The following is a 12845-nucleotide window of genomic DNA, read 5'->3' on the forward strand; positions in this document are numbered from 1 at the left end:
AAAACCCAAAACTCTAATGATATGAAGAGCAAAGTACACATTAAATTTCTAGAATTAAATAAAAACAGCACAAGTTCCTCACAGCAGTAAGTGAAATGCTGTGCTCCCAGTACACAAGTAAAATTTAAAGTTAGCTACAGATCTACACACTGAAAATAATTTGAGACACCTGCTATAAAGATCTAGTTAAAAAAACAGGGATACTTTTGGTTGAGATATTCATGAATGTGTGTACGGGAAATGTTGGGGAAGTATATCTGCACAGGTACCTTTGTTGTCCAGTGGTCCATTATGTTCTTGCTCTTGTTCATCTTCACAGGGTAGCTCTGCCCGAATGCTTTCCTGAAGCTGGCTGATGTCCTGTTCACTGAATGACTGATCTACAGTTGAGGAAGACTGGCATAACATGGTATCTGACACCTCAGAGGTTACAGGTGTACAAGAGTCTGTTTCTTGAGATGTGCTGCTGTCTCCATTTTGGGAGCTTAGGAAATTAGGTTCCTGCTTCAAATTTTGGACATCACAGTCATTAGCATTATGCAGATCCTCTTTAAGCCTCAATGTTTCATTATTACTGTTCTCAGTATAATTAACGATTTCAATTACTCCATTGCAATTAATTTCTGCTGCACCACCCTCTACACCACGTTCCGTAAGTGTTTGATCCTGGCCCATGGTACTTGATTCTTCTAAAGAACAAACAAACAAAAAAGGATGTATGTGTATATGTGTGAGTGAAAGAACAGAAAAATTTCTCACAAGATTAAAACATTTTCTAGAACTTAATACTCAGTGACATAAAAATATGACTGAACATCTAACACCTATTTATGGAAGGACAAAAATCTTTTTATCCTTACCCAATTACTAATGAAGACTATGTTCCGATTCCTGAGAAAAGTTAGAAATTACATTTGAATGTTACCTGCCTAACATTTATGACAACATCTGTATCCTTATAAGGACACCCCCAGAGACATATTGTATGCACGAAACCACTATATCATATAACAATGATAAATTAATGTTAAAGTGTGTCATAAAGTAATTTTTGTGATGCTCTATTTATACCAAGTTTTTCTCGGGTCATTTTATTAGGTGGGTTCTCTTTCAAGGGTCTTTCAACAGGACTCTCTGATTCTTCTTGCGTGTTTGGTCTTTTTTGCCCAGGGCCCGACTCTTTCTCCATTTCCTCAATTTCCTGCATTCGCTTCTCTAGTAATTCTGCCTGGCGCTTCTGCTTCTTCTTCAATTTCTTCTTCTTATTCTTTGACATTTTGTCAGCCTGGGCGGAGATTACAAACAGATTAAGCCTTCAGGTGGCTAATCCATTACCCCTAGTTGGAGATAACTGTTAATTTTAATTACTTCCTAATTAAATTTCACTATTTCCCTAACACAGCACTTCAGTTTTTCATTAATTTAAAAGATGCACATATTCTTATGAAACCAAATAAAAACAGAATCAACAACAGTCTTGGTCTTCTGAGCAGTCTGTGGGGCTGGTTTAAATTCAGACTAACTCGAATTTATAGAAGCCTCACCAGTACAAACTTGCTGAAGTTGCATGGAAATTTATCGGAGAAAATTACAGAAGCGCAGGAATTTCTTTTCCTTTGGTTTCCAAACTCAAAAACTGTGACCATCCATAACAGAAGAACCCATACTTATAGCCCACAGATCAGAATTAAATATATAAACACCTTATACTTACTGGTTTAGGTTGTGGAGCAGTACTCACTGAAAAGAAAAGAAAACCAAGTAAGAATCCTGGCATTCAGCAGGCAATATAAACTACAGCTCAGTTAAGACACCCCACCAGAATGAAAAGTCTATCTTATACAGCCTACACTGCAGAGAAAACTATAGTTTTTAAGTGACTTTGTTAGAAGCCACATTAGTAATAGTAGTGGAGATAGTGTCTCACTATATTGCCCAGTCTGGTCTCAAAATCCTGGGCTCACGCAATCCTCCTGACTCAGCCTCCTGAGTAGCTGGTACAATAGGCATGTGCCACCATGTCTATTACTATTTTTTAAGAAAACAATGCATACATAAGTTGCCAAACTTAAAAAAAGTTTAAATTAAATTCTTCCTCAGGTAGCATCAATATGTGTAATAGAATCAAGTTCCCATTTCTGGTTTCCACTATTAATGTGCTAAAATCACCTACTTCTAATTCCCATGTACTGCTTAAAATAGAAAGGGACAAACAACAATCTCCTCATTCCTACCCAGGACACCCATCTCTAACTCTTCCTCCTTGCATTCGTCAGTTTTAAAGGGGGAATTTAGGTGACATCAAGAGCTATAGTAATTCAGTCGGGTACAGTGTCACATGTATGTATTCCAAACTACTTGGGAAGCTGAGGATGGCTTCAGCCCAGGAGTTGGAGACTAGCCTGGGCAACACAGTGAGACCCTGTTTCTAAAGGGAAAAAAAAATTATATTAATTTGCTATATAAGCATGTCATGGACAGTAGTTTACAGTTTAGCTCTTTAGGTGGAAGGTGGGGATTTTCAGTCTTCCTTTCTTTTTAAAATATTTGTAACTGAGGTAAAAAAACAGGCAGTATAAAATTTACCCTCTTACTCATTCTTAAATGTACAGTTTAGTGGTGGTAACTATATTCATATTGTTGTGTAACAGATCTCTAGAACTATTACATCTTGCAAAACAAAAACTACACCCATTGATCAACTCCCCATTTTTGCCTTCTCCAGCCTTCCTTTTGAAAGGAAGTCTGATAACTGATATTTCAACTTGAGGATCAAGAAAGTTCCTCAAATGTGATTCAACTACCAAAATTAAAATCTGCATCTCAAATGGAAAAAAAAAATCATCATAATCAAAGCAGCCATAATTGATTTAGCACATAATATTGTGTGGCACACTATGATATTTATGATGGTATTTAATCCAAATAACTCCTACATGAAGGAAAATGAAGTCAAGTAAGGCAGCCAAGGTCTCTCAGTCAATGACAAAGCCAAGATTCAAACCCAGGTCTGTGTACTACAGTGCTTAAATGAGAGCTCTTAACAGCAATGTTATCTTGCCCCTCTGCAGATTGCTAATCCATAAGCAAGAATGTGTAATCATAGTAAGAGGTAAATACATCAAAAATGGTCATCAAATTGTAAGAAAAAAACGTTTAAAACAATACAAACTGGCTTGTATAATATACAACATATCTGTACCTAAAAGACACAATGTCTAGTTTTCTCCTCCCCATATGGGAGCAATAAAGAGAATAAAATAAGTCTCTAAAGGTTGATAATATTTCTTAAAATATTATATTGTTAAATGATTGAGTAGTATTTATTTAACTCCCTGGTAACAGAAGAAAAATAGAAATTTCTCTCAACTTCTAATGAGAGAAAAGTCCCCAAAAGAAAACACACCTGCAGATCCGGAAGGTGGAGGAGCTCCAGATCGCTGCCATTCTGTTGCTTCTGCAGCCAGCCTCCGAATGTACTGTTCATTCACTGACAGCAAGATGTTTTCTGGTTTAATGTCAGTGTGGATGATACGGCACTTGGTGTGTAAATAATCCAGACCCTGTAACACCTGAATGGAAATAGAGCAGTAGACTTACAAACACAAAATACAAGTCTTTGGGAAGAAGGAAGAAATCATAACACACCATTTTAAAAACCAATATGATAATGTTTTCTACAGAAAATAAAGTACTTTGTAAAGCACAAGGAAACTTTCGTAGAAAGAATTTGTTGTAAACTATGAACAAAGGCAAGAATTGTAAAGTTCTTCTAAGTTTTACAAAGCTAATTCTATTTGGAAATATTCTTTATGTACATTATAAAGACTGAGAATAAACGTTCAACACACGCTTTAAGTGCTGAAATGTAGGTGACAACAGAGATTTAGATATCTTTTAATGCAAATTTCCTCATTGATGAAGAACTGAGGTCTCTTGCTGCCCAGTTTGGAGCTCTTTCCAAGCCACATTATTCAAACAAATTATCTGCCCCTTAAAGTATTAATATTTTCCCGATGGTAAAATTCTATACCACATATTGAAGGCTATTTAGAAAATCACCAGGAATAAGGCTATGTAATAATTTAGCATAGCAATTCTCTATTAATATATAATTAATATTTGCAACCAGAATTTTTGGAGCTCCAATTTTCCAAAGTCAGGTACCTTACACAGCTTTCCCTTTTGTTACAGGAGATGAACCTGGGGGAAAATGGTTAGGCTAAAATATTTAAAAACAAAATAAACACAATAAACCTTAAGCGTTGAACAACATATTAAACAATTTTAAAAATCTAGTTTTTAAAATAAAAATTCTATTGGAAGTAGGAACTCCCAACATCTTGAGAATGTTAAAAAACTACCATATAGCAAAGACTAAAATACATACTTGCTGAATAATTTTTTTGACACAAGGCAGTGGAAGCCCCTGGTAGTTGGACTTGATGATCCACTTGAGCAGATGATGTCCCAAAACTTCAAATACCATGCAGATATCTAGGAGTTCATTAAGGAGAGGAAAAAAAGGCACAAAAGTAGAACAGGGCAAGACAAAAGGTAGATTCCGCCCCAATGAAAATGTTATGTATTATTTTCTTTCAGGATAAAAAGATAGAGCTTGACTGAATAAATAGGTAGCTACCAATATTCTGAAATTCCAAAGTCTAATGCTATAGTAATGAAAGCATCCATGAAACAGAAAATTGTGGGGGACTGGTTTATCAGTGAAATTATGCACTCAGTGGTGAGAGGAAAAATGAAACCTATACATACAAATAGTGAAAACACTAGGCTCAAGCTGTTGTTTTTTTTTTTAAAAGCTAGAGATTTATTGTTATTTTGTGATTAATAAATCATCAAATTGGTTATGACACTATCCCACACTGTATACCATCACTCATCAGTACAAAAGTTTTGAAACCAGACTGAGGCATAGGCAGAAAGAGCAAAGACACATGAATACCATCCTTAATAATCTCTAGTCATGCCTCCACATATTTTCCTCCTGGGAAAAGTGTCAGAACAGTGCATGGACTGGTGAGCAACCTGGCCCCTTGACCTTTTGTAATAGCAAGCCAACTTGTAGAAGTAACGGAATTCAACTTGTATTTCCCTTGATTTTATTGGTCTGGACTCATTTTAGGTTACTTTGACATTTTAATTTCCTGTAACTGTACATGAGAGAATGACCTAAGAGAATACTGAACCAGAGTCAGTCAAATATATTACTGACCCTAAATTATGTTTTAATTGGTCCTAAAGGAATGGACCACCCCAACAGTTTGAGAGTTAGGCAGAACTTCTCTGGGGAGGGAAGAAAAAGGATGCAGAACAGCCAAATGTACTCAACATTCTTAAAACAGCTCTTGTTTTTCACCCCTGAATGATACTTCTTTACTACGCTATATGCACAGAAATCCTAACAGAATCTTAGTTGCCAGTATTATTTAAACTGGCCTAATCCAGGATAGATTCCACTGCCCCCCTCTTCCCCACTCTCTGAGGCTCTGAAAGCACAATATTTAACTATTTCTTAATAGAACTACCAAAACACTTCAGAAACAAGTGGCTCACAAATCATTTTAAATCCATGTATTGCCTGTGCATGAGAAAAGAGATAAACCCAAAAGATAGTTCTATTTTTATATGGTGATTAAAAATAACTGAAACATCAAGACACTTTCAGTGAAAGCAACATTTCAATTACAAATTGTAATGCCTGTTAAACTATCTATGGGAGAAGCTGAAAAGTCCTAGGCAAATGCATTTTTGGGTATACTACAGTGTTCCTTCAGTCTGCACAAAGATTAAGGTTAATTTACAGTCAATCTGTGAATGTCGAGACAATGTTACATTATGTTGTCTGTACAATTAAATGCCCTTAAAGAGATAACCAGAATCAGCTTTTCTACTATATTTTCAAAAAAACCTGACTAACCGATACTTTTGCTGGGAGATGTTTATCAAAGATGCTGTAAGATTTTATACAATTAGAAAATACTCAACTCTGAGAGTATTTCCTTATCCTTACTTTTTTGGTTACAGGTGTTTTGCTCAGATAACCTATTGCAGTATGATTCTAGAAACGCAGTCCCAAATGTGCATACTCTATATTGTATACAAATAAAGCCAAAATTGTCAGTAGTACAAATCTTACAGCATTTTGTTTGCAAAAGTACATGCCAAAGTCACAATAAGCAATATTGTACCACAAATTATAGAGCGCAAATGATTTGCTTCTTTTTAATGCTTTTATTCTACATAAATTACTACCACAGGCTAATGTTTAAAAAGCAAATTGGACAGATGCAGGACAAAACCTGTTCACCCAAACTATATAAGGTGATGTTTTCAAAAAATTACAATAAATGCAGAAGTGTTTGATGCATGCAGTAGCCTTAAATGAAAAAGCATTGACTCCCATTGTTTCAGAGAAGAAAAACACAGAAAAATCCACACATCTTACTGTACTCCACCTTAAAATGCATCATACTGGGTTTGTTTACAACAGCACAGAATTCCAAGAGTCAAATGAAATAAGCAGGTATTTGAAAGTTTTAAGAGCCGTTATCAAAAATAAATTACATTTTTTCGAGATACAGAAATGCTGCTATGATGACTAGGAGCCCAGTAACCTTTCAATAGCTGCATTGATATCACCTCCTGTTGCTATCAGCGCTTGCAAGTTTGCCTCACGGTTCAAAAATCCCATTGCACTGAGTTGTTCCAGTTGTTGCTGAAATCTGACTTCTGGGTTCTGTAGCTGAGGGTTTACTCCAGCAAGAGCCTGTAGCATTTGCTGAATAAACTGCTGGTGTCCAGGTTCGGCGGTTCCTGCTGTGGGGCTTATGTTTTCACTAGGTGCAGCGTTAGACCCATTGGTTCCTGAAGAGCCTCCAGTGCTTCCTAATGCCCCCAGGCCAGGAGTAAACCCTGGGATGAGGCCTGGGGCTTCTGATGCTAACGTCTGCAAACCCTGCTGAATCTGTAACAAAGCTTGCACTGCTCTAGGGTTTGACATTGCTGAGAGTGTATCAGGACTCTGCATTTGTTGGAGGAAAGTTGGGAGCTGTTGTCTCATTTGTTCTTGAAGCTGAGGATTTCCAGCAAATAGGGGATTATTCAGCATCATCTGTGCAGCAAGGTCAGGGTTCTGGCTTAGTGACTGCATCATGCTTCTCATGTAGGGGGCAGACAACATGTTTTGCATAAGTTGCGGATTTTCAGTTATTTGTTGCAACAAGCTCTGCATTCCTGGTGTGTTGAACATACTAGCTCCTACTCCAGATATCAAATTCTGCGCAGTAGTACTCTGCCCAGCAGTGCCACTGGCTGCACTACCAGCAGTGCCACCCACAGTGCTGGTGGTGCCACTGGAAGCTGGTGAACTTTGGGAAGCCGGTGGAGCCCATGGATTGGGTAATGGATCTCTATTTTCTGTACGGGACGGTTGACTACCTTCTCTTGAGGATGTATTGCTCACTAAGGAAGCAAATCGATTACCACCAAACTGTTCTTGTGCGGCACTCAGCATCGGTTCCTGAATATCCGTGTACATGCGCCTGAGAGCATTATATCCCCCTGGGATGCTTTCTAAGTTGCTCAAGGCTCGGTCCTGGTTTCTCATCATTTCTTGCATCTTTGCTGGATTCCTGGCAAGTTCCAATGTTTGTCTCATTGTATCTGGATTATTCAGCATATGACTAATTTTTGGATTTCTCTGTATCAACTGCTGCATTTGTGGATTGGCCATAATTAATTGTCTCATCAGGTAAGGATGTGAGAGCATGCTCTGAACAAAGGGATTTTCCATGATCTGGACCATCATTTCTGGGTTGGACAAAAGTTGTCGCTGCATCTGGCTCTGTAGTTCAGAGAAGGTGGTAGTATTCAAACCCAGGCTACTCAGACCTGCAGTCCTCCAAGGCCACCTAAACCAAAAGGGTTGCTAGTAGCAGAACCAGATGTGGAGTTACTATTAGGAGCTGATGATGTGGTAACATTGCTTCCAGTGGTATTTGTTTGCTGAGCTGAATGATCCTGAGACCTGTTTTGTGTTTTGATGACAAGGTGAACGGTAAGTCCATCGTGAATTCCATGCCGACTCAAAGTATCTTGATCTTTTAAAATTTTCCCAGCAAATATCAACACGAGTTGGTCAGCATGTGATTTGAAACATTTATAGAGATTTCTTCCTTGAACTGCTGGACGGAGCTATTCGCTGGCACAGCGAACTCCTCCTTCTCCTTCGGGGTCTTCACGGTGACTTTCATGATCTTGGGCTCCGCAGAGGCTGCGGCCCCGGCGGCGCTGTCCTGGGAGCCCGCCGTCCTGGGAGCCCGGAGGGCCGCCGCTTTCACCACTCTCGGCCATGGCGGCGGCGGCGACTCAGGCGAGCAGGAGGGAGCGGGCGAGCGAAAAGAAGCCAGCAGACGCCAGAGCCGGCCGGCCCGGGCTGCAGAGAATGCAGCGCACGCCGCCTCAGTGGCAGTGGGCGCAGGGCCGCCCTAGCGGATGAGGGGCCGCGGAGCTTGGCGTGGGCTCCGGGGCAGGCCCCAGTAGGGCGCTGGGCAGCCGCCGTGCGTTCAGGCGCGCTCGTTCGCAGCCACATCCGCAGCCGCCACCGCGTCCTCCTCCCTGCCCCTCCCCCACGTCCCTCCGCCGGCGCCGCGCGGGCCACGCCGGGTCAAGCTGTTGATTAAATTCAGATAAATTAGTTTCTTCCCTAATTATCAAAATTAATGTCCAGAGTAAAACTCCCACTCTCTGAGTCTCAAAACAAGGAATAACAAATTCTTCCCCACATAGAAGACAATGTACAAAACTTAACCCAAAAATTGCAAATGCCAACATTTTTAAAAAATAGGAAACTGACTTGCTTTATGCTCTGTAGTTTACAAAACTAATCTTGATTCTACTGCCATCATGTGTTCTCTTTATGTATGAAAGTCCTGATCACACCACACAGGAATACTCTTTTAGCCTACTACTAGTGTGCAGGGCACTGCGGGATGTTAGCAGTGTGTTGATGTCTTCTACCCCAGAAGCTTCTACACATACTAGGAAGTTAAGACATACATACATAGTAACAATCTAGTACCCAGACTTTTTTGTTTGTCTGATTTTAGAGATAGGGTCTTGCTCTGTCACCTAGGCTTAGAGAGCAGTGGCGTGATCAGAGCTCACTACTGCCTCCAACCCCTGGGCTCAAGTGATCCTTCTGCCTCAGTCTCCTGAATAGTTGAGAATACAGGCAAGCACCATCATGCCTGGCTAATTTTTAAATTTTTTGCAGAGATGGGGTCTCACTATGTTGCCAAGGCTGGTCTCAAACTCCTGGGCTCAAGCGATCCTCCCAACTCAGCCTCCCAAAGTTCTGGGATTATAGGTGTGAGCCACTGCGCTTGGTCAGACTTTTGTTTTAAATAAGATTCTCCACTAAAAGAAAGCCTGGGCTCTTTGGGAAAATGGCCAAATCCAAGGCTACTGGACAGGGAAAATACAGGGAGTTAATATATGAATTAAAAACATAAAAAGGGCCAGGTACAGTGTGGCTCATGCCTGTAAACCCAGCACTTTGAGAGGATGAGATAGGAGGATTGCTTGGACCCAGGAGTTCAAGACCAGCCTGGGCAACACAGGGGATAACCATCTAATACGTGAATTAAAAACAGAATGAGGGGCCAGGCGCAGTGGCCCACGCCTGTAATCCTAGCACTCTGGGAGGCCGAGGCGGGCGGATTGCTTGAGCTCAGGAGTTCGAGACCAGCCTGAGCAAGAGCGAGACCCCGTCTCTACTAAAAAAAAATAGAAAAAGAAATTATCTGAACAACTAAAAATATATATAAAAAAAAAAAAATTAGCCGGGCATGGTGGTGCATGCCTGTAGTCCCAGCTACTCGGGAGGCTGAGGCAGTAGGATCGCCTGAGCCCAGGAGTTTGAGGTTGCTGTGAGCTAGGCTGATGCCGTGGCATCCACTCTAGAGAGGGCAACAGAGTGAGACTCTGTCTCAAAAAAAAAAAAACAGAATGAGGGCCACGTGCAGTGTGGCTCATGCCTCTAGTCCCAGCTACCTGAGAGGATGAGGCAAGAGGATCAATTGAGCCCAGGAGTTTGAGGTTGCAGTGAACTATTATTGAGTCACTACACTCTAGCTGGGCGACAGAGCAAGACCTTGTCTCAAAATCATGAATAAAATTTAAAAAATCAAAATATGATACCATCTCAAACTCACCAGCAATGACTAAGATAAAAAAGACTAACATCATCAAGTATAGGTTAGGATGTAGAATAATTAGAACTCATAGGCGGGGAGGAGGAAAAAAAAAAAGAACTCATATTATGCTAGTATAAAATGATACAACCACTTTAGAAAACTGGTTAACAATTTCTTAGAGTTAAATATAAAACCTATGAACTTCTGCTTCAGCCAAGATTGAATAACAGGGGCTGGATTTACCCTCTTGCTTGAAAAAACAAGACAAAATACATAAAACAACAGAAGACTCCAGACATCAAGCAACAGGGGCAGTGATTCCTAAAAAAAGAAACAAATGAGTTGAACCCTAAGATTGCCCCATCTTAAGACTTTCCAGGCAGACTCCATAAGTTGAAGAAATGGAGCTGAGTGTCTGGAGAGAGCCAGGCAGCTACAGTAAATATTTAGAACAAGGCACCAGAGAACACAGTGCTGCAGAAAGAGAGAACTGGAGATCTGCAGAGGGTCCCCTGCAAGTATTCAGCAGAGTATCGACAAGCACATGTATGTGAAGAAGCTAGCAGAGGCAGAGGGAAAAAACCATCTGAAAAGATTAGAGAGAACAGAGCCCAGTATTTGCATAAGGCTTGGAACAGTACCTTTTCCCACCAAAAAGACTAGAAAAATTTGGTCACAGGACATTGGATAGGATATTCAGAAAGGTCTTGCCTCAGAACAGGGGAATGATTAGACCTACACCAAGCATTGCTTTGGATACACCTAACAAAACATAAAAGTAAAATCTGAAAGGATCAGTTTCCAAGCAATTCCATCCCAGAACAAAGCTCAAGAAGATTTTTTTATAGGAATACAAAATATCCAGCAGCAAACAAGGTAAAACTCACAATGTGATTACCAGGCAGTAAAAATCGCACCCAAAATTAGAATAATCAATCGTTTGAAACTGATCCAACCAACGCAGATGTTAGAATTAGCAGACAAGGATAGTAAATGATTATGATGACTGTATTCCACATGTTCAAAAAGTTAAGTAAAGACATGGAAGATATTAAAAAAAAAAAGACTGAAAACTTCTAGAGATGAAAAGTACAGTGTGAAAGATGAAAACACACTGGATAAATAAATGGCAGATTAGACACTGTAGAACAGTTAACTTGAAGGTATAGCAATAGAAATAATCCAAAAGGAAACACATGGAGGAAAAATAATCCAAACAAACAAACCTACCCAACCCACAAAAGGAAGCAACTCGAGAGACTCAAGAAAAGGGAGGGCAGGAAGGAGGTGAAAATATCTCCTTTTTGCCACCAATCAACAAATCATAAAAGGCAATGATCAACCCAGTGGCAAAGCATACCTGTAGTGCTTAGATTCTTGATGCCATTTCCAACTAAAAGGAATTAGGGATTCTTAGAGAAATGGGCTCTAGGTTTGGTACAGGAACTTTATAAGATAAGCCTGTAACATCTTGATGTCAGATAATAAAGAAACTGCCAAATTTCATGTGGATCTGGACTCAAATAAGAATAAACAACTAGAGAGCAATCCAAGAAGACGGTGGAGTACGAAGTCACCAGAAATCTATTTCCCCACCTAGGCAACCAATACACTGGCACAATCTATCTAATGTGATTATTTTGGAACTCTAGAGTCTATCAAAGGCTCACAACTTCCAGGGAAGGCTTGGGTAATAAATTGTTCTTAATTTTAGGTCAATCTCAGCTCTTAGCACAGTAGCAGCTACCTACCCTCCAACCCCAAACCTACACATAGCTTGCCAGAGACAGAGTGGACAAAAAGGAGTCTGTCTTAAGTGTTGGAGATCTGTGCCCTCTGACCCCCCACTGCTGTGGATCAAGGAAGTGCAAACAGGTGGGTGGCCATTTTTACAGCTCCCCTCACATTGTTTCAAGCCTTTCCTCTTTGGCTAAAGTGACTTCCAGAAGATTTAATGGGCTAGTGCCTTTTTTCCTCTCTTTCGTTTTCTCTTTTTCCCCTTTGGGAGCCAGACATCGAAGACCAGGAAACTCAAAAGCAACTGCAGATACAGGGAAAATTACAAAGTGACTGTGAATGCCCAGGGAAAGGCTCAGAAAAGATCTCAGAAGACTTTTAGTTTACATTTCAGGCAGATCCTTGTAAAAGACAGCTTATAACAACCAAAAAAAATTCAAAACAATTTAAAAAAATAATGAAAAACAGCAAACTCTGGGGAAGGGACAGAATCTGATTTCCAGAGATACTATACTAGATTCAAATGCCCAGTTTTCAACAAAAAGATCACAAGGCATACAAAGAAACAGAAAAGAATGATACATTCAAAGGAAAAAAACAAATCAACAGAAACTGTCCCTGAAAAGACCTGATAGAGACCTATTAGACAAAGACTTTAAAACAACTGTCTTAAAGATGTTAAAAGAACTAAAAGAAAATTGGAGAAAGTCAAGAAAATGATGTATGAACAAAATGGAAATACCAGTAAAGAATGAGAAAGCCTAAAAAGAGGCTGGGCGCAGTGGCTCACGCCTGTAATCCTAGCACTCTGGGAGGCCGAGGCCAGTGGATTGTTTGAGCTCAGGAGTTTGAGACCAGACTGAGCAAGAGCAAGACCCTGTCTCTACTAAA

The 12845-nt window shown here is 40.0% G+C and overlaps 2 protein-coding genes across 2 annotated transcripts in view; both read right to left on the reverse strand.

Annotated features, from left to right (window-relative positions):
- Window positions 1–12845, reverse strand: part of SRPK1 (SRSF protein kinase 1) — a 97879-nt gene that overhangs the window by 34374 nt on the left and 50660 nt on the right. The window contains 5 exon segments of the mRNA XM_012646634.1: window positions 151–689; window positions 1072–1285; window positions 1715–1740; window positions 3407–3572; window positions 4391–4497. Coding sequence (XP_012502088.1) covers window positions 151–689; window positions 1072–1285; window positions 1715–1740; window positions 3407–3572; window positions 4391–4497 — 1052 coding nt within the window.
- Window positions 6607–8373, reverse strand: LOC105812235 (ubiquilin-1-like). The gene is given in 4 exon segments (XM_012646636.1): window positions 6607–7917; window positions 7920–8181; window positions 8184–8328; window positions 8330–8373. Coding segments are annotated over 4 exon segments (1749 nt in total). The 3' UTR covers window positions 6607–6619.

The sequence above is a fragment of the Propithecus coquereli genome, unplaced genomic scaffold (assembly GCF_000956105.1).
Source record: "Propithecus coquereli isolate 6110/MARCELLA unplaced genomic scaffold, Pcoq_1.0 Scaffold248, whole genome shotgun sequence".
In the NCBI taxonomy this organism is placed as follows: domain Eukaryota; kingdom Metazoa; phylum Chordata; class Mammalia; order Primates; family Indriidae; genus Propithecus; species Propithecus coquereli.